At 47.5% G+C, this 17,225-nt stretch overlaps 1 protein-coding gene across 17 annotated transcripts in view; it reads left to right on the forward strand.

Annotated features, from left to right (window-relative positions):
• Positions 1–17,225, forward strand: part of PTK2 (protein tyrosine kinase 2) — a gene marked incomplete at its 3' end in the record, with an annotated part of 114,915 nt that overhangs the window by 10,098 nt on the left and 87,592 nt on the right. For 6 of the 17 annotated variants that reach the window (XM_079795830.1, XM_079795842.1, XM_079795827.1 and 3 more), the window contains one exon: positions 5,929–6,022. The exons of 2 other annotated variants lie outside the window; for them this stretch is intronic. Coding sequence is in view for 5 of the 15 variants with exons in the window: in XM_079795826.1 (XP_079651952.1) it covers positions 13,380–13,479 (100 nt within the window). Of the gene's footprint in view, positions 1–5,928; positions 6,023–8,002; positions 8,081–11,930; positions 12,162–13,081; positions 13,480–17,225 lie in introns of those variants that run through there. 9 more of the 17 variants (XM_079795841.1, XM_079795839.1, XM_079795826.1 and 6 more) reach the window with 8 other exon arrangements.

The following is a 17,225-nucleotide window of genomic DNA, read 5'->3' on the forward strand; positions in this document are numbered from 1 at the left end:
CTCCTCTCTGTTTGGCTTCCTGGCTCTAGCCCTTCTTTCTGGGTGTGGATCTCAGCAGTCCTTTGTCTTCCTTTTGACGTGTCTTAGAACGAAAGTTTTTAATATTAAAATTCTTTATCAATATTTTCTTTAATGATTAGCATTTTTTGTTTCATTTAAGGAATCTTTCTTTATTGGAGGGCTAAATTTTGATATGAAGTATTTTTATTTAGTTCATAAAGCATTTATTGTTCTATTCAGTAAGTTCATTATGTAGATACTCTACTTTTTAATTGCCATTCAGATTCCTGAAAAGTGTTTGATAAATTACAAATGAGTGCATTTTTTGATGTACCTGGTTGTGACTTATTTCTAAAATTGGATTGTAGTCACAATTTGTTGTGTATGAAACTAGTTTTTTGAAATGTTATCTTAACTAGACCCATGTCATAGGTCACTTTGGCTACGATCTTGGTCTAACTTAGAAACTTCTGGGCTCTGAGCTACTTACGTAGTTTATCCCTTGGTTATGAAAAATAGACTTGAGTAGTAGATTAGCCTAAACTTTCAGTTAATGGAGTTCCTCAGTTTATTTCTGCCTCTGGAAGCCTGCTGGTTCCTGGCTCAGGTCGAGGTGTACATGTGCACGCCCAGCTCTTGGCCCTGTTCTCCCAAACCGAAGCTTTCGGAGAAGTGACCAGAAAAGAGACCATCTCGCCTGCCAGTCTGTTTGAGCTCAGCTGTCAGACAGGGGCTCATGCTGGGCCTGCAGCTGCCTTCCTTTCACTGAATTTGTTAATTAAGCTGTTTAATTTTACTTTCTCAGGGACCGATTTTTTTTAAAAAAGGAAAGAAAGAAAATTTTTGGTTTGTGATTATTTTGAGGCCATTTAGTCTAGTCCTTATTTTGGGTGTCCTTTTCAATTTTATTTTATTTATTTTTACAAAAAGTAATATTAATGTGAAACATTATAAACACTAAATAATGAGTCAAAAATTAAATTTTGTCCCTTCCCCAAAGCCTCAGGAATTAGTAATTGAAGGGTCTAGGTATCCTGGTGTGTGTAGAGGGGCAGGTCTTTCTAGTGGAAAGAGCACCTCATCTCGGAGACAGAAGGCCTAGGTGCACATGTTGGCTCTGTGCCTTTGGTCATGGGACTTCTGACAAGTTGTCTAGTTTCTGTGATCCCAGTGTCCTTGCCGATCAAGCCTGTGCTTGTGGTGACCTCAGCCTTCGAGGCTGTGTGTACAGTCACCATGGTAAGTGGGTACAGACGTGAAGTGTTGGCATTGGATCGTTAACAGACCTGTATAGTGTTTTGCTACTGAAGGCTACCCTTTGTGCTAAATGTGTTTCCCTAGTTTGTCCTTGAGCTGTTCTGTTCACTTATTTCATTTGTTCAGCATCTATTGAATGCCTGTCTTGTAACAGGTACAGACCTGAGGGGACCAAGCCTGACACAGTGCAGTGTGATGCCCACAGTGCTCATGTCGCAGCAGGTGCTCTGAGGACTCAGAAGGCACGTCCCCAGTGCTGGTCAAGTTCAGGCGTTGCCAGACAGTAAACACTTCAGACTTTGTGGGTCGCATTTTTTTTAGCCCTTTAAAAAGGTAAAGATCATTCTTAATCCAGGACCTCTACCAAAAACTGGCTGCGGACCAGATGTGGCCACCTCTGCAGGATGTAGCTGAGTGAAAGGACCTGGAGAAGGTCAGTGGACAAGGGGAAGCAGGAAGGGCCTTCCAGACAGAGGACACCTGTGCAAAGGCGCAGGTGTGAGAGGCTGGGCTCTGTGGAACTGAATGTTTTTGTCAAGTTGCGAGTACAGGATGGGTTGTGCAGAGAAGACGGTGAAGTTGATATTACAGACAAGATCAATGCAGTTTGTACTTGATTCTAATTCAGAGAAGGTTTATGGGGCAGGAGGGTGGTTGGACTGGAGTTACAAAGCTCAGCAAGGGGGTATTGCAGTTACACACTTTAGAAGTCATTAAGGAAACAACTGCCCAGTGTCGCCTCACTGGTAAAGTGGCGAGCAAAGTTCAGAGGGTGCGATATAATTATATACTTACTAGTGTCCCAGTGCACGAATTCGTGCACATTGAAAGGAAATTAATTAGAATAAATATTTTAATATCACTATCCGCACTTTCTCTATAATAGTTTCTCTATAATAGAAGTGTCAACTAAATTCACGATTGGCAATGCTAGATTGAAACATACGCGTGTGATTGGTGCCAGTGAGAGCTTTATATGTATCGAACATGTGCGAGTCAACTTAGCCTTTTATATATTTAGAATAAACTTGCTTAATCAGACCTGCTTTCTGATGTTGCTAAACTTCTCCCAGCCCAGTGAAGCACCCAAACTTCTCTTTCAGGTAATTGTCAGCAACACAGCAGTAAATATCAACATGAAGCAGATTATTATTGTAGATCACGCAGGGAGAACAAAGGGTAAAATATTTAACTGCAGCAGTGTTTGACTATAATCTGCGCAGTGAGAAAACCTGAAGTCATTTTCAAGGTCCACCATTTCTTACTTCTTTTCAGTGGGGTCAAGTTTCTAAACTTTCTAAATCTCCATTTTCTGGCTAATGAAAAGAAAATAAGATTCTACCGGAATCTCCTGACTGCCTACTCCAGGACTTCTGTGAGGATCAAATGACATGAAGCATAGGAAAACGCTTCACAGACATTTGGTTAAAGTGTAAAATGTTTGCACCTGGCGATAAAGCAAGTCTGTTCCTGGGCTGAAGAAACTCCAAGGAGGCTAGTTGCTAGGGAGAGGAAGCTGGGCGTTGCTACATGATGTCATTACCTGTGCCCACAGTGACCATTTCCAGGCTGGGCTGGGCTGTGGGCCGCATTTTGCACCATGGGGTCTTGGCAGCGTTGGCTGCGATTTGGTGGGGTGTCGCTCTGGGGTGGTGGCAGGGCCTCTGTCCCACTTGGGGGAAGCCGAGTGTTGGTTTGTCGGCGCCAGGTCCGTGGTGCCATTTATTTTTAAATGACCAGTGCGCGTCATGGCAGCTCCTGCATTGAGCGTTTTCCCCCTGGTGGTCAGTGCGCGTCATGGCTACCGGTTGGACAGATGGACACTTAGCCTTTTATGTGTATGGCTGTTGTACAAATAAATGAAGAAAGCCTTAATTAAGGGTGCAGCTGAGACTGGGAGAGAGGCGTGTGAGGCCTGCTCTAAGTTCATCTCCAGGCCCTGAGCTGGGAAGTGCAGCAGCAGGGCCTAGAGGGAGTCCAGGGTACGTCCAGCCTGGCTCCCGGGTTTCCCCTTTGGTGATAAGTTCATGAAGCTCTTTTGCTCTTATGCAAATGCTAGTGATTGAACAAAAGCTTTGAGGAGGAAACATTTACTCCTAGGTTCATGAACCCCAGAAATCTTAAGAGGATTGTGTGAGCATGTGAGCTGTTGCCCTGGGGAGAGACTCGGGGGCTTTCATCAGATGATTGAAGGGAGCCCACCCCCAAGGGAGCCAGTCCTTGTTAGACGGCGGACACCTGGTGCTCGTCAGCGGTTTGGGGCCTGAGCAAAGGCGAAGCATCCAGATTACAGGAATCTCACTTTAAATGTGAGATACCCCAAACTGCCACATCAAATTCAGACAGATGCAGCTGCCTCCTACATTGAACCATCGCAACCGGCAATTAAAATGTTTCCCCTGGCCTCCCCCACCCTCCAGTCCAAACAAGACACGTTTTGGAACATGGAGGCCAGCCAGGTATTTGGGACTCTAGTTGGCATGAAATGTTTTCAACACTATTTTACACTTGACAAAGCTAAAGTTTATATTATTAGGCATTCTTAATAGTCACATGGCTACAAGAGATGGACAAGTGTCAATGTTAAGTGTAGGATATGCTAACACAAAAAATGAATGCAGTCCTTCTCTCGAGCTAGACTTGTGTGAGCAGTGCGTTGTAGAACAATACTTAAGTCGTGTTGTTACGGCGAGCCCTCAGGTGACACGTGCAGGAGCAGCAGTGGGCGCTCGGTACAGGAATAAGTAGCAGGAAACCTTTGCTTCTGTGTGGAGTCTGGTAGCAGGCATTCTGCTGGGTCTGAAAGGGACAGCCGCTGAGATGGGCCCTCTCCACAAGCTCTTCCGTCAGCGAGGGAGAGAGCAGTCACCGCACACTGTGCGGTCGGTGAGGCCCAGGATGGCGATGTCCCAGGGGAGTGGGGTGGACAGTCACCTTTCTGTGACAGCTCAGTTCCCCATTTCTTAGTTCTTTTTACACCTATTGCTTATTTCCTCATAGTTTCTGATAGCCTGTTAGCCAATTTCCCATGAAGTCAGTCACACAGACTCATCTGTTCGCATTATTTCTGGGAGACAGTTTCCTAGAGGCCTCTGTTCTCCTCTTTGCCGAGCTGGGTGCTCCTCTGCCCTTCACTCTGTTGTCCGGATATTCCTGTGCTCTCCTCCTGTGGCTTTCTCCGGAGCTGGGTTTGTGTTTATGTTATCTCATCCTTGTGTTTCTTGGCCGACTTCTTGTTTTGGTAGGGTACATCACCCCGCCGTGATCCCCGTAAGGAGATGGCGCAGTGCCTTTGGGCTAGGTGAAGACAGCCTCCACACCCTGCTCTGGGCCGGCCTGCTCCAGCTGGGCCGCAGTCCACTGCTGGTGCACAGCTGCCGTTCCAGAGCCTCCCTCCCCCTTACCCTGGGGAGTCCCTGTCCTTAGTGCTTCTCCGTTGGAGCTCATGTTTTCTGTGCCCATGTCTTCCTCATGTTTGTTTCTGCTCATCACAGTTTGGTGGAGACATTCTCCAGTGGCTTTTGGAGATAGGATGCTTGGAGGTAAAATGTTAGAGACAAAATGCATGATTGAAACCGTGATTGATAGTTTGTATAGTTTCTCTTTCCACTTTCTTTCTTCCTTTCCCTCCCACCTCTTTCCTGTCTGTCTCCTTCCTGCTGCCCTCTGACATGGGTGGGGGACCTGGAGAGTTCACTGTTCCGGGCGGACCGGGATGAGCTCCACCTCGTTTTGTGTAGCTGGGCTGGGTGCCTCAGACCACAGACACTGCCTTTTCCAGGGAATGGCCCTCCAGCCTCTGTCCGGGGGAGGAGAGTCACAGGGAGGCGTGGCGTGAGTCCTCGCTGCAGCTCAGACAGCCTCTGCCCCCAGCTCTGTCTGCAGGTGCTGCCAGGGTGAGCCTCCTGGGGCACCGCTGGGCCCCTGCAGCGGCTCTCCGTGTCCCACTCTGGCGCGGGGCCTGGCTTTCTTGGCCTGTGGAGTCATTTATGTGCTTCCAATCTTTGTATAATGGGTTTCCTCCAAGTTTTTTCTCCTGCTTTTTAAAAAAATATATTTTATTGATTTTTTTACAGAGAGGAAGGGAGAGGGATAGAGAGTTAGAAACATCGATGAGAGGGAAGCATCAATCAGCTGCCTCCTGCACACCCCCCACTGGGGATGTGCCCGCAACCAAGGTACATGCCCTTGACCGGAATCGAACCTGGGACCCTTTAGTCAGCAGGCTGACGCTCTATCCACTGAGCCAAACCGGTTAGGGCTCTCCTGCTTTTTTTCTATTTGTTTTGGTCTCTCTCTTCCATGTTAGAATTAGAACTAAGCTTTTCTTATAATTTCCAAAATTTTTGTTCCTTTTTTCCTTTTAGTTCTCCCGGTGCTGTTGTAAAATAATTTTTAAAAATGCCTCTTTAGTATAATTTTAGTGGGAGGGGGTGAAATAGATGTGTATATTCTGTTGCCATATTAATTTGTGATTATTGATATGTTTCAGTCGTTTTCAGTTACTTCACATGTATTTTCTTAGCTGGGATGTAGGTTTGAAGACAGGAACTTGCCGTCAGATTTTCACCCCCGTTCCCCAGAGAGAGGGGGCAGGGAAGCGGACTGAGGGGTGACCACAGCAGGCCTCAGGGCCGAAGGTGGTCTCTTACGTGCAGTCTCTCTTGGCAGGTTCTCCGCGGCTACGGAAGGAGGAAAGAGCAGCTAGGGTGTTTCCGCACACTGGCACTGACTCCTCCACAGGGCTGCGCCCCTCTGACCGTGAGTACGTTCTCTTGCTCCGCTTGTGCCTTGGTTTTTCGTTTTATTTGATTTTCCTTTCACCTGCCCTGGGTGACGGTGACACACAGCAGAAACAAACCCAAGGCATTGGATTTTGCAGGGCAGGTGAGGGCGGAAGTGCGAGGTGAGTTGTGTAGTGCCTTCTGTGTGTACACACTTCACCCGTATTTTCTGAGATAGGCAGCATTATGAGAGCGGGAACAGTGCTGCTAGTCAGTGACGGCCGCGCCTTAGAACAGTGCCCGGTGCACATGGACATGCTCAGTCACAACTACTGACTGCGTCCTCACAGTAACCTGGGAGTAGGGTCACTTTTCCCGTGTCATACTTGCGTAACCAAGATACAGACGGTTCAAGGTTACTAAGTTAGTAACGCCGAGCTCGATGCACACTCCATGTGGCTTCCGCGTGTGTGCTCGCTACTACCCATTCTCGTGGGCCTCGGATGCGGATATGAGCTTCCTTAGGAACTCTTCACTGACACCCAAGCCCAGCTTTCTCCTCGGACAGAGCGTGTAGTTCTGGGACCTCCTGCCCGGTGGGGAAGACGCTGTGAGGCGTGTGCAGTGTGCTCAGCACTCACACCCGATAGCGATTCCGTGGGTCTTTCCCATTCTACAAGAGGAAACAGCCCAGAGCGATGGGCTATTTTGTGATTTGTTAATTTGGAGCTTGTCTTTGCTCACAGGTGGGAAGTTGTAGAGTCGAGATTCTGTCCCAGTTTGTCTGAACCAGACTGCTCTTTCCCGTGAGTTAGTGGAAAATTGAGGACGGATAGTTGATAGAAGGTTCGTAAATCTTGCTGGGGGTGTTTTACTAATACGTTGGTATGGTAAAAGCCTCATGAACTTGGACTTCATGGACCCAGAATTCATAGTGCTTTATAATTTATGTTGAACTTGGCTTTGGCAGTGTCTTTGTCTTAGATGTCCGAGGGGCAGGGCCCTGGATTGTTTCTTTCATTTCCTTTTGAGGGTCAGTTCACTTTCCTCTTTTGTTCTTTCTCCCCCACACCTACTTCTGTCTCTCCAGAGCCTAGGCAGGAGGGAGAGGAAATTACATCATGCAGTTTCCGGTTCCTAGCGAGCCTGGAAGCGCGGCTCCTGTTCTTCCAGTCCCCTGCTCAGTCCTGGCTGCGGGAGCGCCTGCTCTGTGGGTGTGCTGGGCCAGGTGTGATGGTGTTGCAGGGGGAGAAGGTCACAGCCCCGCTACTTGCTTCCCTGTGGAACTCCCCTCCTAGTCCATAGAATGTGTCTCTTTGTTCAGCAGTGTGTTTGTGTATTTGGGGGTAAGTGTTTCTGAGAGTCTTCGAGGGCAAAGATTGTATTTCTTCTCTGCATCTTTTCTGCTTAAGCCACAGTTAGTTTCCATTAAATGCTGAACCAAGGACTGTTTAATGTTTACCACAAAATAAGTTTTCTTTTCTTAATAGATCCGAACAATTTTTCCACATCCTTGCCAACACTAGTTATTTTCTGTTTTGTTTTTTACATAGTGATCATCTGAATAAGTATGAGGTTGCTTTTAACATCATAAAAATTTTGAGTAGAATTAGAAAAGTGACTGCATAAATTTCTTGCTAAGTTGGAATAGTATCTGTCAATACCAATAAGACAAAACCAAACGTGTAGGGGAGGGCAGTTGACAAAGAAAACCGGCCACTGTGTAGCTGTGTTCGGAAAGAGAAGTGATTTACATCTCCTCCTATCACTGGAGCACGGAGTGGGTCCGCACCAGAGGCTGCTGCTGTTTCTGGAAGACAGTGCGGCGTCAGATTGTAGAACAGTTGGCTCTTTTAAGCCACCACAGGGGTAGTTTAAAGTGTAGTGTTGGTTTTCCCTCTTCGTGGCTGAGAAATGTAGGTGGTAGAAGGGACTCCCATTCACCACCAGGGGCCCTCCTGACACCAGCATGCCTTCCTGCGATAGCTGGGATAGCTGGCCTCACAGCCGATTTCTCGCAGGCCGCCCAGAGGTCCCTCTGCTTCCGGATCTAACACAGAGGCGCAGTGCTCTGATGCTGGTGCTGTTTGCTAACTAAGGTGAGTGATCACACCAGGGATACATTGGATTTATAGGGTAAAAAAGAAAATTGATGAAATGCTCAAGTTAGTTAGGTGTGTACATGCATGTTCAATAAAATAAAGTTTTATTTGAGCAGTGTCAACATTAAAGTCAATAACTACTTGACTCTCTTTTGATGTTTGTGTTATTTTGATCAAAAACAAAAACCCCTCTATTTTATGACATATATCGTTACGTTGAAATGTTTGCGGCGTTTCTTGGCATGCACTGTGTCATCATGCCCCTCCCGGTATATTTGAAAAACTAAAGTGGCATCTGACAGCTTTCAGGGGCTGTTTTTTTTCCTCTTAAACTTGATGACAAGTAACTTCCCAATAGTTTCTAAGCCTGGAATTTAGCTTTGATCTCCTGTATGGCGAAACAATTAGAGATGGCCACTAATTAGTGCCTGGGAAAGTGCTCTGGCCCAGTGATTTTCAACCTTTTTCATCTCATGGCACACATGCACTAATTACTGACATTCTGGAACACACCAAAACATATATCACATTTTTTGCCGACCTGACAAAAACAAAGTATAATTTTGATTCATTCACCCCGGACGGCTATTGTTATGTTGACTGCTGTCATTTTTTAATTTGACAATCTACGGGAAAAGAGGTCAGTGCCCCGCACTAAATAGTCAGGTACTACACGATTAAAACGTTCTCGCAGCGCCCGGGGAAAGCCTCTGCTCTGGTTCGGGATTGGTTAGCGTAAGAACACGGTCAGAATTTCCTGCCTTCTGGTGTCGCATACCTCGGTGCGGCTTCCCTCTGTGCCGTGCTTATTTCCTGGGCGTTTCGATGCACTTCTCTGCCACCAGCTACGAGTCCAGCAGGTACTGCGATGGCTTTGTCTGCCTTTGTGCTGGGGCAGGATTGCTGTCACCAGGGGACTGTCACCCGAGCGCAGGGTTTGGTGATGTGCGTGTTGCGTAGGCCCCCTGAGAGCAGCTCGCCTGTCTCATGCTCTTTCTGTGGCGCGTCTCTCCTCTTCCTTTCTTGTCCCTGTGGTCCCCCTGGCTCAGTCACTCTCCATAGGGCGAGCAGGGCCTTCTTCCTGACTCGCTCCGCACACCTGGCAGCAGCGAGGTAGTGACACTGTCGGTGGTGGGTTAAGTGTGTGGTCTGGTCTGGCTGGGGTCCGAGTGCTGGAGCCTGTCCTAGCTCTGCCACTGACCAGTTAGCTGTCGTAGTGGGTATGTACTTCATGACTCTGTTCCTCCTTCTTTCACATGCCACGTGGATTACAGCAGCATGCACCTCATTGGCTGCTGGGAGTGCCAACTGAGAAAATAGGTGAGGAACACAGACTGTGGAGCTGGCTGCCCGAGGTGGAGGCCTCCCAGCTTTGCTACTTAGAAGCTCTGTGACCTTGAACAAGTTGCTTAGCTCTCTGTGCTTCAGTTTCTTCATCTGTGAATCGTGGTAATAGAATCTACCTCGTGGGATTGGCCGTTAATAATAAATGAGTCAATATTTTGAAAATACTTAGAACAGGGCTTGGCATGCAGTAAACATGAGCTGGGTGTCATCATTATCTCGTCCTTGTCATTGTATTGGCATTGTTATCAGTGTGGCTATTTTACTACTTTGCGACGGACACGTAGTTGCTGTTCAGTAAGTGATAGCTGTTGTCATCATCCTCGTTTTAAGCATGGACAAACTGAGGTTCAGGATAGTAAATATTCACTCAGTATTTCTCATACTGGATCTTGGGGGCCATGCTGTCAGGATTCTGGAACTAATCCCTGTGGATACTGAAGGAGGACTGCACTTAAGTTTTGGGGGAGTCAAAGTTATGTGTGGATTTTCTTTTTTGAGAGAAAGTGGAAGGGAGGGAGGGAGATAGAGAGAGAAACATCTTTGTGAGAGAGAGAGACATCAACTGATTGCCTCTTGCACACACCCTGACTAAGGCTGGGGATCGAACCTGCAACCCAGGTATGTGCCCTTGACTGGGAATCAAACCCATGACCCTCTGGTGCACAGGCTGATGCTCTGACCATTGGGCAGACTGGCCAGGGCTGTGTGTGGACTTTTGACTCTGCAGGGTTGGTACCCCTAACCTCGTGCTGTTAAGGGTTCTGCTGATGGATGCTTTGCGCCAGGAGACAGAGATGTCAGGATGACTAAGGTTTGTGTCTGAGTATCTTTCTTGTAAAGAAAAGTCTTTCAATTAAGACCTGTTAAGTAGGACTTAGCAGAGTTGCTTTTAACTATACTGATACTATAAAAAATTTGTTTTTAAAATTATAGAATTTTGCCCTAGCTGGTTAGGCTCAGTGGATAGAGCGCCAACCTGTGGCTGAAGGGTCCCGGGTTCGATTCCAGTCCAGGGCACTTACCTTGGTTTCAGGCTTCTTCCTGGTCCGGGCACGTTGTCGATGTGTCTCTCTCACATCGATGTTTCTCTCTGTCTCTCCCCCTCCCACTCTCTCTAAAAATCAATGGAAAAATACCCTCGAGTGAGGATTTTTTAAAAAAATTATAGAACTTTTAATGAATGATGACCTTTATAAATTAGTATATAGAATTGTAAGTCAGAAAGCATGAAGGACTGCTTACTTTTTTGCTTATGTTGCATTAACTGTAGGCTATTCCAGTTCTTTTCAAGATGTCACTGGCTGGGGAATTTAAAAGCATAAGTTCTTAATATTTAGCAAGAAGAAAATACGGGTGATGCTACACCACCAAGCTGCCTGGTGCCCGGGGCATTGTTCAGCTCTTTGGCCGCGGGCAAGTTGCTCGACCTTTTTGAACCTCAGTTTCTTCTTCTCAGAGATGGGGATGGTCTTATATATAAAAGCACTGGCACAGGTGAGCCGCTCTGTACTGTGGTGGTGGCACCTGTTTCCTGTCGTCTCCCCCCCCCCCCCACACACACACACACTTCTCTCTCTCTCTCTCTCTCTCTCTCTCTCTCTCTCTCTCTCTCTCACTGTCTGGTCTGCTCTTTTTTCTTAGTGACCTGATTGGTTCTTAACGTTTCCACAGCTGCTGCTTCCACGCGCCTGCTCCCTGGCCTGGAGGGATTTGTGATCCCTTATCTGTGGTCCTTCTAGGCCCTCGGGCCCTTGTACGTGTGGAGGTGACGCCTGGGTATCACCGAAGCTGGACGGGGTGGGGGAAAGCTGCCGTTCGCTGGTTACTACAACATCAGGGTCCCGGCTTCGCCTCTTCCTCACTCTCCACACTCACTTTCCACATCCTAGAAAGCTCCACGTCGGCCCGGCCGCCTCCACTGCCCTGCCTTCGCCCAGCCTCCGCCTCCGCTCGCTCGCTCGCTTGCGCCAGCCCCGCTCTGCACAGGTGGTGCTTAGCTCATGTCCCTCCGGAGGCGGGTGTGTGTGAAGACCCCGGCTTCCTGGGTAGCGGGTGGGCTCAGTGACCTCTTCCTGGTTGTGTGAGCCTGTCTTCACAGATGTGCTAGCACTGCTTTTGCTGAGAAGATGTGAAAATGCGATGTTATCTGCATTTAGTGAGAAGAACGTGCAGGGGACTAGGAGAGGAGCTTCAGGTTTTATCGTTGGAGAGTCCCAGCTCTAAGAGAGACTTACACTGGCGAGGGTGGTTTGTGCAGTCTCGTTCTCCCTGGTTCAGAGGCAGCCCCGCATTCTCAGGGGTCTGATCAGACATCAGACGTGCTTCTCCCAGGGCGGCAGCGGGCCTTTGTGTCCTGCTCTCCTCGGAAGTGGTGGAAGCTGGCGTAGTTCCATGTATTCGCATTGATCTGTCTGCTGTCTCTTCTGTTCTTTTTCTAGCCTGCTTGCCTGTGTTTTCGGGAGCCCCTTTTCTTCCCAGTGTTGCCTGGGGTCAGAGTTCACCCTGGTGACTGATGTGTTTTCACTGGGGCACATACAAGGTCACTTGAGCCCCGCTGCTGTTAGGAGCCTGACTGTGAAGCCTGGAGACAGAGCCATCATCAAGAGCAGCGCGTTAGAAATGAGACAGACTGCCCGGGCATCCCTGGACGCAGATATGCCTCTTGTCCTCAGCCTTTGCTCAGCTCATTTTCAGACGTTAGTGAACGCATAAAGCCTCAGTCACGTTCACAGTTAAGTAAAGCACTTGATTTTTTTGTTAGTTCGTGGGATTGGCTACTAACAAAATGACCCGTATGTTTGGACACCTACACCCAGCCGGCAAGGGCTCCAGGAGCCTGGCTACTGTGACCTGCTGCTGCGTGGGGCGTTCCGATCGCTGCGTTCTGAGCGGACCGTGACTCTCGCAGCTCGAATGCATGAGTGAGCGGTGTTTCAGTTTAAAGACGTCGCTGGTAAGCTCGTCTTCCGTGCTGCTTCTCCACTGTGAGATTCTTACATTTTGAAGCTAAGAAAAGCGATCAAGCATTTGGATCCCTCAGATTCCTCAAAGCTAATTCCAAAACAAGTTGGCACCCTCAAGTTTCTGTTTCTGTGTGTTTTCTAGATAGTTTTATACATTTACAAACTTACTCTGAAAGGATCAATTTGGAAACATTTTACCTAAAAAAGATTTGGGTTCCTATGGACATATATTTATTTTACAGCCTGTTTTTTTAATGACAATAAGGATTTTGTTTTCAAAATGATTTTTATTTTATCAAGGTAATTATTTTAACTATAAGGTCAGAATTAGGCTGGAAAATGCCCAAGGCATGACTTTGAAAACAGCAGTGGTCTGCGGTGGCCTGTGCAGACCTGGGCTCTGTGGGTTTGATCCTCAGCTCACTCAGTGCTGGGCTCGGGACCGACTGTTGTGTCAACAGGCTGCTGGACGAGCTGACCAAGGCTGAGATTAGCATATTAATAAGGGGCTGGCTGCTGGCCTGCCTCCTCCCTCCTCCCCTCCTCCCTTCCTCCCCTCCTCCCCTCCTATCCTCCTCCCCTCCTATCCTCCTCCCTTCCTCCCCCCTCCCCTTTCCCCTCCTCCCCTCCTCCCCTCCTCCCCTCCTCCCCTCCTCCCCTCCTCCTGCCCTGAATGAATCTAGGAACACAGACCCGTGGGGTCACGTTACTGGTTACTGGCTGGTTTCTTTCTGTTCGGTGGCCTAATCTGGCCAGGATGGTCTGTTTCAGATTGCGGAAGCAGGAGGAGACTGTAACAGAGGCATTCTTCAGCGGCTGCGGGCTGCCCAGAAGCAGCACCTCCCGAGTGTGCCTGGAGCTCTGAGAGAAGGAGCCCAGGGAAGCTTGGTCTCCTGCGGACGGACGGACAGAAGCACACGCGGTGGGAGCGATGACCCGGGACTTTGTGTGCGGACTCCGGGCTTGGTCTCTGTAGCACTGAGTTGATGTTGCTGGAACTGGCGGGCCGACAGGCCCTGAAGCCAGCAGGGGCCGGCTGTATGGAGAAGAGTGGCTGTAGTCCGTTCCCAGTGTGTTGGGCTAAAGGTATAAATAACCTAAAAATCGGTTTGGTTTACATTTATTTACATTCACACTTGGCGCTAAAACGGTAGATAAGAGTTTTGTAGAATTTATTTCAAATAGATTTACAGTTAAATTGATGGGAAAATGAACATTGATGTGGCATGAGTTTGCAGCTACTGCAGGGAACCAATTAGATAGCTTTTCACATAGTAAAAGGACTTCTGTGGAAATGCATTTTAAGTGTGTAAACTATCTTTTTTTTTTTAAACTATCTTTTTTATATGCGCTGTCCTATGTCTCTTGAAGTTGTATGTTTTATTTTGTATTTTAATCAAGACATCCATATCTGTTCTATGATGTGGAAATGTTAAAAGAATAATGAGACTAATTTTAACTTAAATAAGACAATAGAAAAAGAAGAGTAGCATGGATTTTCTTGTTTTAAAAGTTGTTTACCTTCACTCCCTGTGAAGATGGTATATTTATTTAACTTGACACTCCATGGTGCTGTAAGGTGGGCTGATCATTAAGGGTCATCAACACTCTGAATAGACAGCTTTCCATTCCACAGTTGTTAGGGCCTTTATTTATATAAAAAATGTAAAGAGAAAATGTAGCGTTTTTATTATAATATTTAAGGCAATATTTGGGGAGCATGCTTAGAAGTTAAAAATGCCAGAAAATTCATGCAGAAATAAGACCAAAACCTTTAGCTGCTTTGCTTAAAGTAGGAGTGAATATTCAGCCTGGAGACAAGTCCTCAGGGGAGAAGTTAATGAAAGTATTCTTATTTTAAAATATACCATTTAAATATTATGGGACTGCACTTCAGGAATATTGTTGAAGGCAGCTCCTGTGCCGGTGAAGAGCGGTGGTGTTAGGGATGGCTCAGCACCAACCCAGCAGCATTGTTAAATGGGCTCTCCTTTATGAGGGGCCCGCTAACGTCCTGTGAATTCTTTCCTAGGCTTTCAGGCATCTAACTCATATGACATTAGAACAGTCATAGTATGGCGCTCTCTGAATAAAGCACCTGTCACCTTGTTAAATAATTAGATATCTAGAGTAAAGATTTTGCCGAGTTAATTCAAGCTCTTGAATGTTAAAGGGCTTTGGGTTCGGGAACCTCAGGACCGCCTAGTATGATTGAGCATGACCAGCAGTGAGTGTTCAGAGGCAGAGTTCTGTGCTGGTGCAACAGTTTGGTCTTTCCCTAGACCTGCTGGGGCGCGTTCGCATGGAGCCACCTCCATTGTGTGGTAGCGCCTGTTGGTGCTGACCCTTCAGAGTAAGGCTGGCACCGCACTCACCAAGTCTGGGCTGGACTCAGACCTACGGATCCAGCAGCAATGGGGTATGAAATAAGCAGCTACTAGGTCTTTACAAATTCAAAGTGACTTTAGAAATAGGAACTTTGAAGAGAGATTGCAGCGTTTTTGTTCATCCTAAAGCAGTTGAATTGAAGCAATCTATTTTTTAAAATTATTTTTGCTAACAGAGCAAATGAATAGAGGCATTTTTAACTGAAATACCTTTAATAAGAGGTTGGGGTTGGGCAAGCGATGGAGCTCACGTGTGTAGAGGACGGGAAGAGGGACGGCTTCAGGTCAGAGTCGGTCTCTGTGGGGCTGGAACAGGCTGTTTGGGAGGAATGGTCCTGCTTTTGGGTCATTCGGGACGAAGGCACTTGTCCCCGGCCCCCTTCTGGGGGCTGAGCGTGCTCCTGCCCCACTGAGCTGTGCGCCCTCCCGCCCCCGGGACAGGAAGGCCGGGGAGCTGGCTTCATGCTGATCAGTTGTGTGATGAAGGCAAAGATGGGGTGGGCATAGGAACTGGCTGCATTGGTGGTGCCAAGCGTAGAAGCTGCTGCTTTTAGATAAAGACAAAATGAAAAAGCTCACATCTGAAGAAGATACAAATCTGTTTGCAGTGAGACATCCAAACCTCACTTTGATTTTATCAGTCACATTAACCTCAAAAAACAGCAGCGTCCCAATTTAGGAGGACGTATAAAATACTTACTAGAACAGGCTAAAAATAGTGGGACAGACCTATATTGTGTACTCTGAACTGAACCCTAAGGCATCCTGGGAACCCTCTGGGGTCCCCTCGGTCATACAGTGGGCTGTAATGTGAGTGTGGTGTGAGGGAGCCCTCTTCGGTCCTGCCCTCGGAAGATCAGATTTTAACATGTTTAAAAGGACGTGTTATAAGGAGTCCAGCCGCATCACAGAGTCCTGGTCTTAAAGAGATGTAATTCGGAGTGCTGAGGAAAACTCATGTCCACAGGCTGAGCCAGGACTGAATGCAGAAAGCCCTGTGATCGTATCAGTGTCTGCAGTGTTTGTTTGATGTGTTGAAACGCTGGGAAGGATTACAGAGGTGCTAGGAAAAAAGGCAGGTGAAAACTTACAATGAAAAAGAAGGCAGTTTCCCTGAATTACGAGGTGCGGAAAGCGGAGCTTGAAGAAAGTTGAGGAAGGGGGCTGAAAGGGGCTGGAGGAGGAGGGATTTCGGCGGAGCAGGGGCAGCGCTGGTCTGGGAAGAAGTTCGGGGTGCTCTCCAGCCAGGAAAGAGCGAGGAGGGTCCCCGGTGGTTGGTGTTTAGGGTGCAGATGCTGCGAACCAGAGCTCCGCTTGTGCCCCCTGGTTTCTGCTCTCAGTGTCCCGGGGCAGCGCTGCAAGAGGCCGGGGGTTGAGCGGGGACATCCGGAGCAGCCGCTTTCCAGGGCAGTGTCCCCCGCTTTCTGACACTTGCCCTTTCAGACTCTCCAGGTGATTTGGAGGCCCTACACATTTTATTTGGATTTGACTTGAGGCTTCTTCACACATACTTTTGTTTAAAATTATAATGAGTTTGGGGGATGTAAATATTCATCTTCCGTATATTTCCATTGGCCAGAAGACATATTGAAAGATGTGTACTCTGCCGTATGGAAAACACCGGGAAAGAACCCGGGCCTGCTAACCAGGTTGACGCCAGCGTTTGTACCTCCCGAGGTCTGCTTTGGTAACTATTTTTTTTTAAGAGACAAAGTACTGCTAGAATGTCATCTATTAATTATTAATTTTTTTACTGTAAAAATCTTACTGTTTTTTAAAGTAGACTCATTGAGAAGATAAGAATCCCAGGCTGTTGAATAGTCTTTGCAGTTCAGCTTCTATGTAAGTTCGTGACGGGATGGTGTATTGGTGGCATGTTTTCCGTTTTGAAAAATCCGTATTTTTTATAGGCAAGGTTTAGGAGGAAATTTTAAAGGCCCATGTGTGCTGGACTTGGTTTTGGATTTAATAACACATTTCAAACATACCAGAGGCAGTCAGTAAGAACGGTGGCCTGTGCGTTTCACCGGAAAGCTGCTTTTTCGGGCTGGGATGGGCTTCTGAAGCGTTGATGAAGGGGTGGGCCTGACGATTTCCATTTAGAGAGCAGTCCTGCTTAGTGCGCCCCTGTCCTTGGCCTGGAGAATTCAGGTCACCCTTCTTCAGCGACTGTCATCATCTGTTGACGCTACTGTCAGCTCACAGGGGAGGTTTTCTACTTGCACTTACAGATAAGGAACCTTCGTAACCAGTCTCCTAGTGGTGAGTGGGGGGCCAGGCACAGTTTTTAACATTCTGAAGCGAGGTGTTCCCCTCTTTAATCAGATGTTGCTCAGGCGGCACTGCTGATATCTCTGAGATGTGCCTCCACCGTGCATTTCCAGCTTGTTCAGTTCGAGTCTCCGTGCTGGGCTCATTCTTTTAAATGTTTATTCTGCGATTGAA

The sequence above is a fragment of the Cnephaeus nilssonii genome, assembly GCF_951640355.1.
Source record: "Cnephaeus nilssonii genome assembly, chromosome: 18".
NCBI lineage: Eukaryota > Metazoa > Chordata > Mammalia > Chiroptera > Vespertilionidae > Cnephaeus > Cnephaeus nilssonii.